The 16231-nt window shown below is 44.8% G+C and overlaps 1 protein-coding gene across 1 annotated transcript in view; it reads left to right on the plus strand.

Annotated features, from left to right (window-relative positions):
• SCRN1 (secernin 1) overlaps positions 1–16231 on the plus strand; it is a gene marked incomplete at both ends in the record, with an annotated part of 43988 nt that overhangs the window by 17756 nt on the left and 10001 nt on the right. Inside the window, 3 exons of the mRNA XM_080701527.1 lie at positions 49–230; positions 10664–10866; positions 13776–13970. Coding sequence (XP_080557653.1) covers positions 49–230; positions 10664–10866; positions 13776–13970 — 580 coding nt within the window. The remainder of the gene's footprint in view (positions 1–48; positions 231–10663; positions 10867–13775; positions 13971–16231) is intronic.

Below are 16231 nucleotides of genomic sequence, written 5' to 3' on the forward strand. Positions count from 1 at the left end.
AAGTGGTATCTGACAGGTGACGGTGCTTTCTGTCTTTCTGTTTTGTAGTGCACGTACATTTCAATTGACCAGGTTCCCCGGACGCACGCCATAATGATAAGCAAACCCGCCTGGCTTTGGGGAGCAGAGATGGGAGCCAACGAGCACGGCGTGTGCATCGCCAATGAACCCGTCAGTGCCAGAGAGCCAGCTGCGGAGACCGAGGCCTTACTCGGGATGGATCTGGTCAGGTACTGCATGGGGATTCTTTGAAATAACTCCCAGAAGAGATGGGAATGGGAACAGGATTCATTTCCTCCAGAGTCTCATGTGTTCTAACATAGTTCCCCCCAAAGATGTGCGTTTTGATAGAAACTTTGAGATGATGGGGGAAAAAGGTTATGATAGAATATTACTCAGCAATTAAAAAAAGAATCAAGCGTGGCTATAAACTCTAACATGATCTTAAGAACATTATACTAAACAAAAGAAGGCAGACACATCAGTCATGTATTGTGGATTTTCCTACAGAAGAGGAGAATGCATTAAAGCAGAAAGTAGATTAGTGATTGCCTGGGGTTAGGGAGAGGCGAGGGAGGGGAGGGTGATTCCTAACAGGGTTTGGGATTCTTTGGGAGATGTTGAAATGATCTAATCTTGGATTATGGTGATGGTTGTGTAACTTCATGAACAGACTAAGGACGACTGAACTGTACAGTTTAAATGGGTGAATTTATGATATATGGAATATATAAAAATACGTAAAGTGTATGTAAAAATACATAAAATGTAAGAAGAAAAAAAGAACAGAGATGCCTTTCCTCCCCACCCTCAACCTCTCAGTTGCCATTTCTTGCTTTCCCTCCTCTCTCAGCCCCCATGTCCCAGGAGGAGCAAAGCAGCCTTCTGAAATGGGTTCTTTTTACTGAAACAGTGATATGGCGGAGGATGGCACAGTTGAATGAAGATTGGACAGGGAGCTGGGTTGTGGCTTTCAGTGCGATGTGCTAAGTTACAAGCACTCCTCTGGACTGAGTTTCCTTGTGTTTTTAATATGGTATTGAAATCTGCCCTTCAGAGGGCAGATTGCGTGCCCTCTGAATATCTCCCAAAGCTACCTTCCTGCCAAAGGAAAAGAAGTTTGGATATTAGTCCTGCAGGGGGAAACCGCACAGCTACGCGGAGGGCCCGGTGGATGCTGCTTCTGCCAACTGACACGTAGATCTGCTAGGGACACCCCTTGGGTAGAATACTCCCTTATGTCTCCCTTATCTTTCCTTATTATTCATGGTTCCTATAAACTTGGAGCAGATTTCTGAACTGGGGAGAAGGCAGAAAATGCCTCTTATTTACAACCAATTTTCTCTTGATTAACAGAACAAAACATATAGAGTAATGGCAAGCTTGAATTGATGTGTTTTTAAAAATATTTTTTATTTTTATGGTACTAGAGATTAAGCCTAGGGGCATTCTACCTCTGAACTACACCCTCAGACCTTTTTATTTTTAGTTTTGAAACAGGGTCTTGCTAGGTTGCTGTGAGCCTCAGTTGCTGAGGCTGGTCTTATACTTGTAATCTACCTGTCTCAGCCGCCACAGTACTAGGATTGCAGGTATATGCCACCATATCCAGATTTTTTTTTTTTTTAGAATTTTACTTTTTATTTTGGATCATATTGAAAATGGCATACATTCAGACTGTGCTTGGTGCCCTCCTCCCACTTTTTTTTTTTCTGCCCCTCTCAACGATGCATATCTGACTTTGAATTTATCTGATACTGGGGATTGAACCCAGGGACATTCTACCTCCAAGCTACATCCCAAGCCCTATTTTTTATTCTTTATTTTGAAACGTGGTTTCCCTAAGTTGCAGAGGGCCTCAGGAAGTAGCTGAGGCTGGCAGAGAACCTGTGATCCTCCTGTCTCAGCCTCCTAAGCACTGGGATTACAAGCATGCATCACCACACCTGGCCTTTAACCTCTGTGCTTAATAAAAATCTTGAAGCTGGGCGTGGTGGCGCACGCTTGTAATCCCAGCATTTGGGAGGCTGAGACCGGAGGATTGCGGTTCGCGGACAGCCTCAGCTACCTAGTGAGGCCCTCTGCAACTCAGTGAGACCCTGTTTCAAAATAAAGAATAAAAAAAATGGGGCAGGGGTGTAGCTCGGACGTCGAATGCCCCTGGGTTCCATCCCAGACCCACAAGATAAAATAAAATAAAATAAAAAAATAGAAATCTTGAAAATGAAGAATTACAATGAAAAGCATGCCTTTTTAATTCCTTGTTTATAACTGCGAGTTTTGTGTGGTTATATTTGCATCACAGAACTTATCTAACTGGCAATGTCATCATTTTAATAGTTACTTTCTAAAGGATAATGGAAGAGAATGCTTTTTTTTTTTTACTCCAATTTAGATTTACCTTTTCAAGATTATCAATCAATAAAGCAACAGGGGTTTACGGGGAATGACTACTTTTTGGGCACCTGAAGAAGCTCAAAGCTTCAAAGAGATTTTAATCTGGCCACAAGGAGAAGACAGAAAATTGAGTATTGTAAACTTTTACAATGTAATAGATTGCAGTGGGAGAGAGGTATCAAAAGGAGATCTGAGATTTGGTGTCATATGAATGACGCAGAGTTCCAGGGTGTGACCTCAGCACACACTGCTGGGTGTTCAGACTGTCATGAACTAGTCATGGGGTGCTTGGGACAGTGCTTATCTCAATCTCTCTCTCTCTCTCTCTCTCTCTCTCTCTCTCTCTCTCTCTCTCTCTCTCTCCCTCCCTCCCTCTCTTCCTCCCTCTCTCTTTTCCTCTCTCTCTCTCTCTCTCTCTCTCTCTCTCTCTCTCTCTCTCTCTTACTAAGGATTGAACCCTAGGGGCATTCTACTTCCAGATATACCCCCAGCCCTATTTTATTTTTTATTTTGAAACAGAGCCTCACACAGTTGCTGAGGCTAGCCTCAAACCTGCGGCCCTTCTGTCTCGGCCTTCTGAGTAGTGGGATTACAGGCGTGCACCACCATGCTCAGCTAGGTGTGGTTGACTCGGATGTACTGAGGCATGTACACAGAGAAGATATATTTGGCGCATAATGGGTATTGTGACAGCAAGGTCAGGATAATAACACCTGCCAGGAGTGTATGACAGGGTAGGAGCTCAGCCTGAGCCCTTTAATTTTAACTCTTTGCTGGCTAATGGTGTCCAGCTATTGCAATAGAAGGGGTGTGATGAGGACTCCGCCCCGGCAGGGTCTTCACTGTGGTTCCACTGCTACCCTCCCCCCCGCATGGATCTTTGAGTCCAGGGTCTGCCTTGGGGTTTGGTCCCAGCTCTCAAGTGGCTGTCATCAGTTCAGCTGAACCTGGTCAGACTTGAAGGGGCCATTTCATACCAGCCAAGTCCTCTAATTACTCTTGAGCCAGAATTTCTAGGAAGTTCCAGGTGCTCCAGATGCTGTGAACCCACAAACCAGTTTGAGTGGCCTGGTGCTAGAGCCGTGGTCCTCAAAGCGTGGCCAGTGAACAAGCGTGGCCTGGGAGCCTGTTAGAGATGCAGGTCCTGGTCCCTACCTACTGGACCTGGGGGTGGGGCCAGCGATCTGTTTACCCTAACACTTCAGAGGAGGCCCTTGCTCCAGAAGAGAGAAGAGGGCTCGGAGGGAACTCGCTGCCGTTGATGGCAACCTCTCCGTTTGGGCTCAGTGCTGCTGGCTAAGGCACCACGGCTTCCTCTGTGCTTGCCTGTCCTCCGTGCTTGGTTGCCCATCCTTTCCTGGATAGGTCCTGTGAGGGGAGGCTGTTTGCATCTTACATTCTGCTTCAGGTGTCTGCTAGAGGTGGTTGAAGAACACAGCGATCCCCCTGAATGAACCCTGTTCCCTGTGTTTTCCATCTGTGTGTCAAATCCAACCGCAGCTCAAGGAGGTATACACGAATGGCAGTCGCATCTTAACAGGCACTGACTTCCAAATTAAGGCACGATTTGCATGCATTTCTTTTTTTTTTTTTTTTGTGGTGCTGGGGTTCCTGGAAGCCCTTCTACCTCCGGGCTACACTCCCAGACCTATTTTTTATTTTGGAAACAGGGTCTCTTAAGCCAGCGCGGCTGGCTTCGAACCTGCGCGATCCTCCTGTCTCCGCCTCCCAAGCACGGAGATTACAAGCGTGCGCCACCACGCCCGGCGCATGCATTTCTTTATCTCCCTTCCCTCCCTTTTTTTCTCTTTTTCTTTGTCCCTTTCTCCCTCTCTTTCTTGCTTGTTACTGGAGATTGAACCCAGGGACATTCTACCTCCAAGTTACACCCTCAGCCTTTTTTACTTTTTGTTTTGAAACAGGGTCTTACTGCATTGCTGAGGCTGTCCTCAAAACTGTGATCCTCTTGTCTCAGCCTCTCAAGTACTGGGATTATAGGTGTGCACCACCATGCCTGGCTTACATGTGTTTCTTAGAGGCTGTGGGAACCCAAGCATCAGGCAATACTGTTTTGTTTTTTTTACTTTTTTTTTTCGTGGCATGGGATCTGAACCCAGATATACCTCTGTGTTATTCCCCAAGCCCTAATTTATTTTTTACTTTGAAGCAAGGTCTTGCTAAGTTGCTGAGGATAGTCTTCAACTTGTGATCCTTCTGTCTCAGTCTCCCAAGAACTGGGACTACAGGTGTGTACCACCATCCCTGTGTTAGGCAATATTGTTATTATAATTCATTTCTAATGAAGTTGACATTGAAAGCCAACCTTTGTCTGCATTTTCTTTAATATTTATTTATTTATTTATTTATTTATTTATTTTGGTGGTACTGGGGGTGGAACCCAGAGGCTTTCTACCTCTGGACTATATTCCTAGACCTATTTTGTATTTTATTTGGAAACAGGGTCGCACTAAGTTGTTGAGAGCCTCACTAAGTACCTGAGGCTGGCTTCGAACCTGTGCGATCCTCCTGTCTCAGCCTCCCAAGTACAGGGATTACAATCGTGCGCCACCACGCCCGGCCATTTTCTTTAATTTTTTAAAGTCTTTGCCTCATGAATCTCTTTTTAATTTTTAATTTTTATTTATTTGTGTGTGTGTGTGTGTGTGTGTGTGTGTGTGTGTGTGTGTTACTGGGAGTGGAACCCAGGGGCCCTCTACCACTGAGCTACACCCCCAGTCCTATTTTTATTCTTTATTTGGAAACAGTGCCTCACTAAATAGCTAAGGCTGACCGTGAACTTGCAATCCTCCTATCTCAGCCTCCCAAGTACTGGGATTACGAGTGTGTGCTGCCATGCTTGGCTTGCGCCATGGATCTCTATGTGACTGGCAATAAGTCTCATTTTCCCTGAGGAAAAAGGACACAAAGACACATTTTTGCATGTTTTGTGAGGATATAAGTATCAAGCAGCTAACAGGAGTTAACAGAAAAATGGGAATTCATTTTTTGGTGTTTGTTACAATCCAAGGTCTCTCATTCATGACGATGCATCTGGGCCTCAGCATGGATTAGAACCTGGAGACTGTGGAACCCTTCAGTCAGTGGTATGCTGGAAATAACCAGCTTGGGGGGGCATTCCTGATTGGTGGTCTTTTGCAAAACCTTTGGTATCAATACTCCCATCATGGAGATTTCAAGCTTTTTGTGTGTGTGTGTGTGTGTGGTACTGGGGTTCCTGGAAACCCTTCTACCTCCCGGCTACACTTCCAGACCTATTTTTATATTTTTATTTGGAAACAGGATCTCTTAAGCCAGCGAGGCTCTCTCTTCAAACCTGGACCATCCTCCTGTCTTCACCTCCCAAGCGGGGGAGGGGGGATTACAAGCGTGCCCACCACAAAAGCTTGCTTTTAGTTGTTTAACAGTTGTCTCAAAGTCTCTGAAATTTAACCCTCTGCTCTCCCAAATGGCACTACTGAGCCCAGCTACAGAGACCCATCCCACAGAAAACCAGTGCCAGAGATTTGGATAGAAGATGCTTTATTCAGTGGCCAAAGAGTGGAGAAGAGGGAGCTTTGCTCACAAAGATCAACTCCAGGGCTGAGGGGTAGGAGACTTAGGGGAAGGATGATGAGGGTGGGGAGAGGCGGCTAAGGGAGAGAAGTAGTCATGGCTTCCCTGGGAATCAGTGGAGAGCCCCAGAAACTCGAATATTACCTGTGTTTGCTCCTTTCATGGTCTGGTGTTTTTGATCATGATGGCCAGTAGGTGTCTTTAGCCTTGAAGGTGCGGGGAGAGACTGGGCAACTCAAGGGCAAGTTAACTCTGTATTAGAGTTTTGATAAAACATCTCTCAACATATATCTGCATATATGTATTTATATGTAAATGTTTTGACAAAACATTTCTCAACATATACATATGTATATTTATATATATTTATAACATGTTCAATGTGTGTGTGTGTGTGTGTGTGTGTGTGTGTATGTGTGTGTTGTACAGAGCTGAGTAGAATCTGACTCAAAAGTTGAGGCAGCCAAGGAGACAGACAAAATGGGGACTGAGACGCCAACCCTTCACATCCCATTCCATCTACCCATGGGGCATCTGTAGGTTAATGAGAAGGCCCGGTGTTTTCAGCAGAAGCAGCCTTCAGTCCCTGAAGGGTAACCTAGGCAACCGTTAGCATCTTACTACATGTCAGAGGTGAAGTCTACGGCAAAACTAATAATGCATTGCCCAGGGGTAAAATTGCCAAAATTTTTTATTTTTAAGTCAGTTAAGAGACAGGGAACCAGAGGGCTTATCTGGGTTTTCCCTCGGGAACACTGGCACCCACTGGTTCTTTTTTTCGTGCTCCGTGTCTCTTGTGCCTTTTCTCTTCTTTGCGCTCTTCTTTTTCTGCTCACTGACTTGCTGCTTGTTGTGTTTAACCTCGGCACAAAAATCCAGTTGACCTCAGTATCGCAGAACACCTCACAATTCTGGACACATTCCCCCGGCTTCTCGGCACACTAAGAAACACAAAAGCTGTAGGAAAGAAGCCAGTGTGAAAAATTGGAAAGCCTGCACGTATCTTTACTGTGAAAACTCACAAGTGATTTGAAAGGTGCCCAGTCAGCACCCATAGGAGGGAAGACCTGTGTCCTTAGAGTTACTGTCCCTCCACATTCTAGGAAGACATGCTCACAACAACCTTGGGAAGTAGGTCTCTTTACTTATTTACACTTGGTAGACGAGGAAACTGGAGCTTAAGGAAGTTAAAGGAATTGCTCAGCCAGGCATGGTGGCATATACTCGGAAGGCTGAGGCAGGAGGATGGCAGGTTAAAGGCCAGCCTCAGCAGTTGGGCAGGATTCTTAGCAACCTAGAAAGATCCTGTTTCAAAACAAGCACACACCAGAATTTGGGAGGCTGAGACGGGAGGATCGCGGTTTGAGAACAGCCTCAGCTACTTAGGGAGGCCCTTTGCAACTTAGTGAGACCCTGCTTCAAAATGAAGAATAAAAACTAGAATTGGGGGTGTAGCTCGGAGGTAGAATGGCCCTGGGTTCCATCCCCAGAACCACAAAAAAACAAAAGAAAGAAAGAAAAGAAAAGAAAAACAAACACAAATAAAATAAAAAGGATGGAGGGGTATAGCTCAGAGGGTAGAGGCCTTTGGTTCCATCCCCAGTCTCACTCACACACACACACACACACACACACACACACACACACACACACACACTCACCCCTTACCCGGCCGCAGGGGCCTCTCCTCCGCATTAGATCACTCCTCACTCCTACTCTCGGTGAGTCTGGAGGCTCCAAACACTGAACGGTGGAGATGAGTCAGAAGAGATCACACACCCTCCCCTCTCTCAAAAGACCACATTGCACAGATTTAGCTTTATAAGTTCGAGCTGGGCTTTTGTCACGATGCGTGAACCAGGGCAGCCTTTATTGTACAAAATAAGAGCTCCCGCCAGGCAATAGCAGAAGAGAGGCTTTTACATGGTGGACGCAAGGGCGCAGAGCAGTAGGAAGAGAGTGGATAGGAAACAGGAGGTCACTTCAGGCCACTTTCTTTTTCCTTGTTTGTAAGGGTAAAGCAGAAGGGACTTCCTTGTTACGCTGGCGCAGGTAGATTGGAATCTACTGTTTTCATAAACTCTTCTGTTTTGGGATCTCTCTCCATCTTGAGAGCTTGACTTCAGTTTGATTATGGGGCATTTAACACGAGTGACTCCATTTTGATCTGCTCTGTCAGGGACGACTCAGTCTAAATGTGTTTAATAAATTTTAACACCCCAGACGAATGTAACACTTAATTTCCTTGGTTCATATGGACTGCTGTGACAAATATGTCCTAGACTGGGGAGTCTAAACAACAGATAGATGCTTTTTTTTATTTTTATTTTTTGTGGTTCTGGAGATTCAACCCAGGGCCTTCTGTCTCTGAGCTGTACCTGTTCCCCCTCCCAGCCCTATTTTATTTTTTATATTTTAAAACAGGGTCTTGTTAAGTTGCTGAGGGCCTTGCTAAATTACCGAGGCTTGCCTTGAACCTGTGACCTTCCTGCCTGTGACCGTTCCTTCTGAGCACGTGTTGCTAGCTTACGTTTGTGTGCATGAGGGCCCTGGGGCGTGTGTGGGTGACATTGTGACCAGGGGCCGCCAGGGATCTTAGCAAGGAGGAGGGTGTACAGCGTGTACCGCTCCAGGTCGGGAAAGCCCTCACAGACCTCTTGTTTGTTCCTGATGTTCAAGGGAAGATGACAATTCACTTTTGCTACTCTTTTTTTTTGAGAAGAAAACGTTGAAAAAGAAGTCATCTACTCAAGTCTATTTTTCGTAGGCTTCTTCTTTTTTCTTTTTTTTATGTCAGATGGGTAACGTGCCAACATGGTAACGAGGTTTGAGGGAGGCCTATCTTAGCTTTGTAAATCACGGCTTTGTAACAAGGTCTTCCTAAATAAGCTCACGAGGAGAAATGTCCAACGAATCGGCACGTCGTGATTCCGGTGAACATAAGCCTGCTACAAGAGTAAGTCCACAGCTTAGAGCTGCATTATCTTTTCTTTTCCACGACAGCAGTGGAATATCCTTTCAGGAAGCCCGGAATTGGGTGAATTTTAGTAGCAGTCACGTCTCAAGCTGGAAATCCACCAAGAATGGGCTTCTACCGCCATCTTGGTAGCTCTGTTCTGAACCTCTTGAGTTCTTGCCAGTGGAATTCTAATTCAAGTGAGCAGATGAATGAATGAAATGAGCATGCGTGGTGTGCACTTCTCCTTCCTACCGGCCCGAGGAGGGAGGCAGTTCTGTGTTTACCAATAAAAAGGTAAAGGTTTGAAAAGGTCACATTACTCAAGATCATACTGCCAGCCCCAGCCGCACGGGAGCTAGGCGTCAGGTCCCTCTGTCTCTGAGCTGCTTATTTCTCTGCCTTGATGTTCTCGCCTCTGACACTTGCTCATCACTATTTGGTTCTAGGCACTGGTACTCTGCCCGCTCACATTCATTGCCTCATAAGACCCATCCTCACAGCAGCCCAGAGACACAGGGTCTGAAGTTCAGATATTATGAAACCTGCCCAAGGTCACAGAAGGCAGCGTCTGTACCCTCTTGAAAACATTTATTAAATGGAAGGACCACAGGGAGATGGATGTCTTGCTTCAGAAGGAATATGTGTACTTTTGATAAGCGAAGCTATAAGCCATCCTGACAGATGTAGATTGAGAGGTGGGAGGGAATTAAGTGGAAGAAAGAAAGATTGATCGTGTCCTAGCCAGCCACCCATTCCTAACGAGATCCATGAGGAAATTATATGCACAGAGGACAGTGGCTGGAAGCCATACACTTTAATTACTAATTAATTAGTCCATTTGTACTGCTATAGCACAATGCTGCAAACAGGGAGGCTTACAAACAACAGGAGTTTATTGCTCATGGTTCTGAAAGCTGGGGTGTCCAAGTTAAGGTGGCAGCATTTGGTGTCTAGTGTGAGCCCATTTAATTTTTTTTTTTGTGTGTGTGTATGTGTGTGTGTGTGTGTGGTACTGTGGATTGAACTCAAGGACATTTTACATCCAGACACACCCCAAATCCTTTTATTTTGAAATAGGGTCTTGTTAAGTTTTTGGGGTGTGTGATCCCACTTCTAATTCTTGCTGTGTCCTCCCATCATGGATGGGCCAAGGCGGTAGTCCTCTTTCATAAGGGCAGGAGTCCCACTCATGAGGGCGCCACCCTATGATTTAATCACCACCAATCGGCTCTGCCTCCTACTCCCATCCCATTGGGCAACAGGGTTTCAGCATATTAATTTTGAGGGGATGCAAACAGGCCATAGTAGTAACTACAATACCTGGTATAGAGTGTGTAGATCAAAGCCGGGCAGAGATTCTCCCTGCCTCGGCTGGAGTCAGGAGGAAGCAGGGGCCTCAGCAAAGGGGGCTCTCTAAGGGCTGGAGCTGAGCCGGCCTGCTGCATGGGAGACAGTCAGCAGAGAGGAAGAGGGGCTGAGTTCCTTTCTAGAGGGAGAAGCCACCACGTCTGATCCTCCTGCCTCTGAAAAGGGAGTGTCCTGTCCGCTTGTGTCTGACTGTGTGAGGGAGGCGTTCTGAGTTAAGATGCCGTGTGTTTGCACACTGGTCTGCATATTTGACGTGTTACATGCCTCAACAGCTTCACGACTCAGCCTTGCCCATTCTTCTGTTGCTATGGTAACGGCCACCCTGGTATAAGGTGACATGGTACACTTCTGGTTTTCTTCCTTCAGGCTTGGTTTAGAAAGAGGTGCAACAGCTAAAGAAGCCTTAGATGTCATCGTCTCCTTGTTGGAAGAACACGGACAAGGCGGGAATTATTATGAAGATGCAAGCTCCTGCCACAGCTTCCAAAGTGCATATCTACTCGTGGACCGTGAGGAAGCCTGGGTGCTGGAGACGGTGGGCAAGTACTGGGTTGCCGAGAGAATCACAGGTGAGTGGCTTTGCAACGGAAGAGTTGTGGGGACCGGAAGGATTGGGATGGGTGTGGGCTGGGCCCACAGAGGAACCACGCTCTGTGCTGGCTCTTCACACCCAGGCATCTCTTCGCTTCTGGGCATCTATTTCTGGAGATGCCCTAGAATCTCCTGAATCCGGAGTGGGGGGATGAGCAAACGTGGGAAGCCCACTCTTGACGCTGCCTGTTTTCTGGGCAAAACCCAGTTCCCACTCATGAGGGCGCCACCCTATGACTCAATCACTGCCAAGTGGCTCTGCCTTCTACCACCAGTCCATTGGGCAACAAGGTTTCAGCATATTAATTTTGAGGGAATGCAAACAGGTCATAGTAGTAACCATAATACCGGGTATAGAGTGATGTAGAAAGCTAGTGTGCCATGTTTCAAAGCTATCAGGTTGCTTTTAAGTAAAATCGAAGACTTTCTGATCTGTGACTGCATTTCAGAAGCCGAGATCCCCTTCCTAAAATAGCTTAAAAAGATCCATCTCCACAAAAATGAAAGAATGTTTTTTTTTTTTTTTTTTTTACTAAACATTTAAATGCAAAAAAGAAAAGAAAAGAAGTCATCCATTCCTTGGACTCATTGATTTCATGTCCTCTGATCCTGGCAGCAAAGTGATCGATGGCAGCAGGATTTAATGCACTCTGTCTTCCAAATGCTGAGTCTTGAAAGCAAATGTCTGCTATAAATTATAAATCAGCCTTCGTGGAAAGTAGCAGCTGTGGGGTTGTTTATGAAAGCTTTTTTTTTTTTTTTAAATAGCTTAGTTTTGAATGATGTCAAAATCACTTGGTTAGGCCAAAACCATTTTTTATTTTCCATTGCTCATAATTTTATATTTGTGATACCCTCTGAACAAATAAATGGCAGAGGAGCAATACCTCCTCCCAAAGCCAGAAATGTTTATCTTGTTTTTTGGCGTTAGTTTTTGTTGTTGTTCGTTTGTTTTTATACTTTTATTGGTGCATTGTAAATATACACCATAGATTCAAAGGCACACAGACACCCATGCACACAGCCCTTGGCGTGTTCCCTCTGCATCCCGCCGCCTTCTCTCTCCCTGTGCATGTCAGTGACATTGGTAGTGCTGCCTGGCCATGTGGATATAAAATGATCTGAACTGTTTTCTTTCTCAGTCTTCCTTTCCCTTTTCCCTTCCTCCCTGGAAGTGTAGATCACTGAAATAAAACATCTGAGGGAGCACTCAGCCCAGCATTGACCTGCGTCTAGGGACTGGGTCCAGGAGGTAATGGCCTGATTGTAGCTCGTGTTAGGCTCACTCGAATGGCCTTGGCGGGCGTTTGCACTCTGCACAGTATCCTGAAGACTGAAGGCCTCTGTGTGTTTGCAGCTCAGGCTGCAAATACAGAAGTGGAGAAAATATAGAAAGCCCGCCAGCCTGACCCTCATTCATGGAGGGAGAGTGTGCTCAGAAGGCACACATTTCTGATCCTAGATTTATGTACCTGAACTTTCATTTTTATGGGGAAAATCTCCCCTAGGATTTGCATACGTGTGCACACACATATACATAGCCAGATGTACATGTATTCATAAGCATATTCTGTTATTTTAAATGATTTTGTATTGTTGCCACTTTGTTTTTCTAAATGTTGAGTCCTGCCTGGAAAAAATTGAATGAAGGAGTATCTGATTTGTTTTTTCTTTGTTTGTTTTGGATACTGGAGGTTGCCCTATTTTATATTTTATTTTGAAACAGGGTTACCAGGCGTGGTGACTGCACACTTGTAATCCCAGCATTCGGGAGGCTGAGACAGGAGGATCGCGGTTCTTGGCCAGCCTCAGCTACTTAGTGAGGCCCTTTGCAACTCAGTGAGACCCGGTTTCAAAATAAAGAATAAAAAATAGGGCTAGAGATGTAGCTCAGAGGTAGAATGCCCCTGGGTTCCAGCCTCAGTACTGGAAAAAGAAAGAAAGAAAGAAAGAAAGAAAGAAAGAAAGAAAGAAAGAAAGAAAGAAAGAAAGAAAGAAAGAAAGAAAGAAAAAGAAAAAAAGAAACAGGCTCTCACTAAGTTGCTGAGAGCCTCACTGAATTGTTCAAATCTGCTATCTTCCTGCCTCTGCCTCCCACATGCTGGAATTACAGGTGTGCGCCACCATACTGAGCTCTGATTTGTATGCTTTTTAATATTGTATATATTTTACTTTTATAAACATATATTATTTTAATACCATATATATTTAGTTAGGGAGGCGGTATAAAGGGTTCTTTCAGATGCAAAGGAATCCGGCTGGGAGGAGAGCCCGTGGGCTCTGTAGCCTGGCTGAGGAGGACTCTTTACAAACCTTTACGTCTTCTCACTGCAGTACTTTTTCCAAAGAACCTTTCACTTTTCTTGTAATCAATATACACTTGGGGCTTATCTAGTTTGAATAAAGGGCTTTGTGCATTTCCTTTGAGTGTGAATTTAAGATCAGTAAAGTTGTTGCTCATTTAAAATGGGATACTGAAGCTGGGCGTGGTGGCGCACGCTTGTAATCCCCGCGCTTGGGAGGCTGAGACCGGAGGATCGTGATTCATGGACAGCCTCAGCTACTTAGTGAGGCCCTCTGCAACTTACTGAGACCCTGTTTCAAAATAAAGAATAAAAAATAGGGCAGGGGGTGTAGCTTGGAGGTAGAATGCCCCTGGGTTTCATCCACAGTACCAATAAAATAAAATAAAATAAAAAGTGATAATGCCCAATCAAGACTGGCAGAAGTAGAGCAAGGACCAAGGATTGTGTTTCTCTCTTCCAAAATTGAACTGACTTCTCCCTGTGAAGTCAGGGTTTCAGGATCAGGGTTTCCTATACATTTCCACCTCGGGACTAAGTCTTCCTGAGTGTATTTTCTACTAACTGGGCTTTGCACTCCGCAGAGGGCGTGAGGTGCGTCTGCAACCAGCTCTCGCTCACCACCAAGATGGACGCAGAGCACCCCGAGCTCAGGGCCTACGTGCAGAGTCAAGGCTGGTGGACGGGAGGCGAGGAGTTCAACTTCTCCCAGGTGTTTTCTCCAGCTGACAACCACCTAGACTGCTGTGCAGTCCGAGACAGCTTAGACAAGCAGGAAGGTGAGTTACTCTGTCCTTTCCGGTTCTCCTCATACCCTCTGTCCCGCGGCTGGGCCAGAGAACTGGCTCAAACCTAGAAGGGCGAACAGAGAGGAGAGTAGAGAATAGATCTGGTACGCAAAGTCCAACTTGCGCTCAAAGCCCGGATAGGTGGGCAAGATTTTCACACACTACTCCTCACCCACAGGGTTTCTGTGTCTCTACTAGGTGATTATTTTATTTTTGGTACTGGGGATTGAGCCCAGGGGCATTCTACCTCTGTGCTGCACCTCCAGCCCTTTTTATTTTTAATCTGAAACAAGGTCTCGCTCGGTTGCTGAGGGTGTTGCTAAGTAGCTGAGGCTGACCTCGAACCTTCGCCCTTCCTGTCTCAGCCTCCCAAGCACTGGTATTACAGGTGTGCCTCATCACACCTGGCTGTTCCTACTGATGTTATTTCTCCTTTGAGCATCGATGCAATCCTATTGTCTTTTGTAATACGCACTGCAGCTTTCTAAGGGTCAATATTTGTTTACTTATCTTCTCCCTATATTCTCTTTTCTTTAAGTCCTGACAGCCTGCTGGGCCTCGAGAACAGGGATGTTATCTGTTAGGCATCTTAAAACCCTTTTGTGATGCCCGTATAATCTTTTGTTCCATGAGCCTTTGTTGAGAGGAATTGTGTTAAATTCCATTCACAAACCCTTGATCGACCACCCAGTTTCTGACTCAATCAGAATTCATATTTAGGTAAATGTGTTGACTACCTAACTTATTACCTTTGTGCCTGAGTGGAAACCTTTTCAAAAACCCAACATTTTATATTGGCTAGCTTTATATGTATTTTGTAAGTCAGACTCTTGATCATTTAGAATAAGTCTCAGCGAATTATATCTTGCGACAGCTGCCTGTTTTGTAAATAAAACAATTGGAGCACAGCCACACTGTGTTGGCCAGCTTTTTGTCATTGTGGCAAAACACTGGAGATAATCAACTTATAAGGAAGAAAGGTTTGTTTGACTCATGGTTTCAGAGGTTTCATCCTATGGTCAGTTGGCTCCGGTGCTTTTGGGCCTGTGGCCAGATAGCGCATTGTGGTAGGAGCTCATGGCAAGACACTGCTTACCTCATGACATCCATGAAGTGTGTGTGTGTGTGTGTGTGTGTGTGTGTGTGTGTTTCTTTTTACTAATAAAACCCATGGAATCATAGCTGGAAACATAACTACTCAACTACAGAATATATTTCCCAGCTTCCTTTGTGTCTAGGTGGGACCATGTGATAAATTCTGACCAATGGGAGGTGAGCAGAAATGGTGCACGCAACTCTCTGGTCTTCACTTTTCTCCCTTCCTGTTATAGGATAGTCGGAGCTGTTAGGACTATTTTCTCTGAATTCAGATGAATGAATGAATACACCCTTGAGTACATACATACCCCTTATCTACATGTATGCGCACACACACTTGCAGCAGGGAAGTTGCAATGAATCCCCATGGCCCATAATTCTAAAATATTTTTCTGATTCTTCAGAAAAAGTTTTTTGTCTCCCAATCTAGAATGCTTTAGAATTTTTCTCTCCCTATAAATCTAAGTAATATATTTTGGATTGGAAGGTAAGAAAATATTCATTTTAGGATGGGAATTTGAAATAAAATAAATTTGAAATAAAATTGTTTTAAATTGAAACAAAATTTAAATCAGCTTTTCATCAGCTTGATGAAAGTTATTAAACCATTTTGCTAAAAGATCAACCCTAAATATGACAAAACTTCCGAAGTTTCTGAAAAACACACACACACACACACACACACACAACAACTTATTTTTTTGTACTGAAGATTAAACCCTTGGCCCCAGGGGACATTCTATCTCTGAGTTACACCCCAAGCCCTATCTATCTATCTATCTATCTATCTATCTATCTATCTATCTATCTATTTATTTTGAGGTGCTGGGAATTGAGTCCAGGGACATTCTACCTCTGAACTACACCCCAAGTACTTTTTTTTTTTTATTTTGAAACAGTCTCACTAAGTTGCAAAGGGCCTCACTAAGTAGCTGAGGCTGTCAGCCTCCCAAATACCGAGATTACAAACATGTGCCACCATGCCCGGCTTATTTATTTATTTTTTTACTTTGAGATAGGATTTCACTAAGCTGCTGAGGCTGGTCCAAACCCATGATATACCTGTTTCAGCTTCCTAAGTCCTTGGATTAAAGGTGTGCACTGCCACACCTGGCTCTAGTTAGGATATACAAAGGAGAAAAGGATGTATTAGA

The sequence above is a fragment of the Muscardinus avellanarius genome, assembly GCF_963383645.1.
Source record: "Muscardinus avellanarius genome assembly, chromosome: 9".
Taxonomy (NCBI): Eukaryota; Metazoa; Chordata; class Mammalia; order Rodentia; family Gliridae; genus Muscardinus; species Muscardinus avellanarius.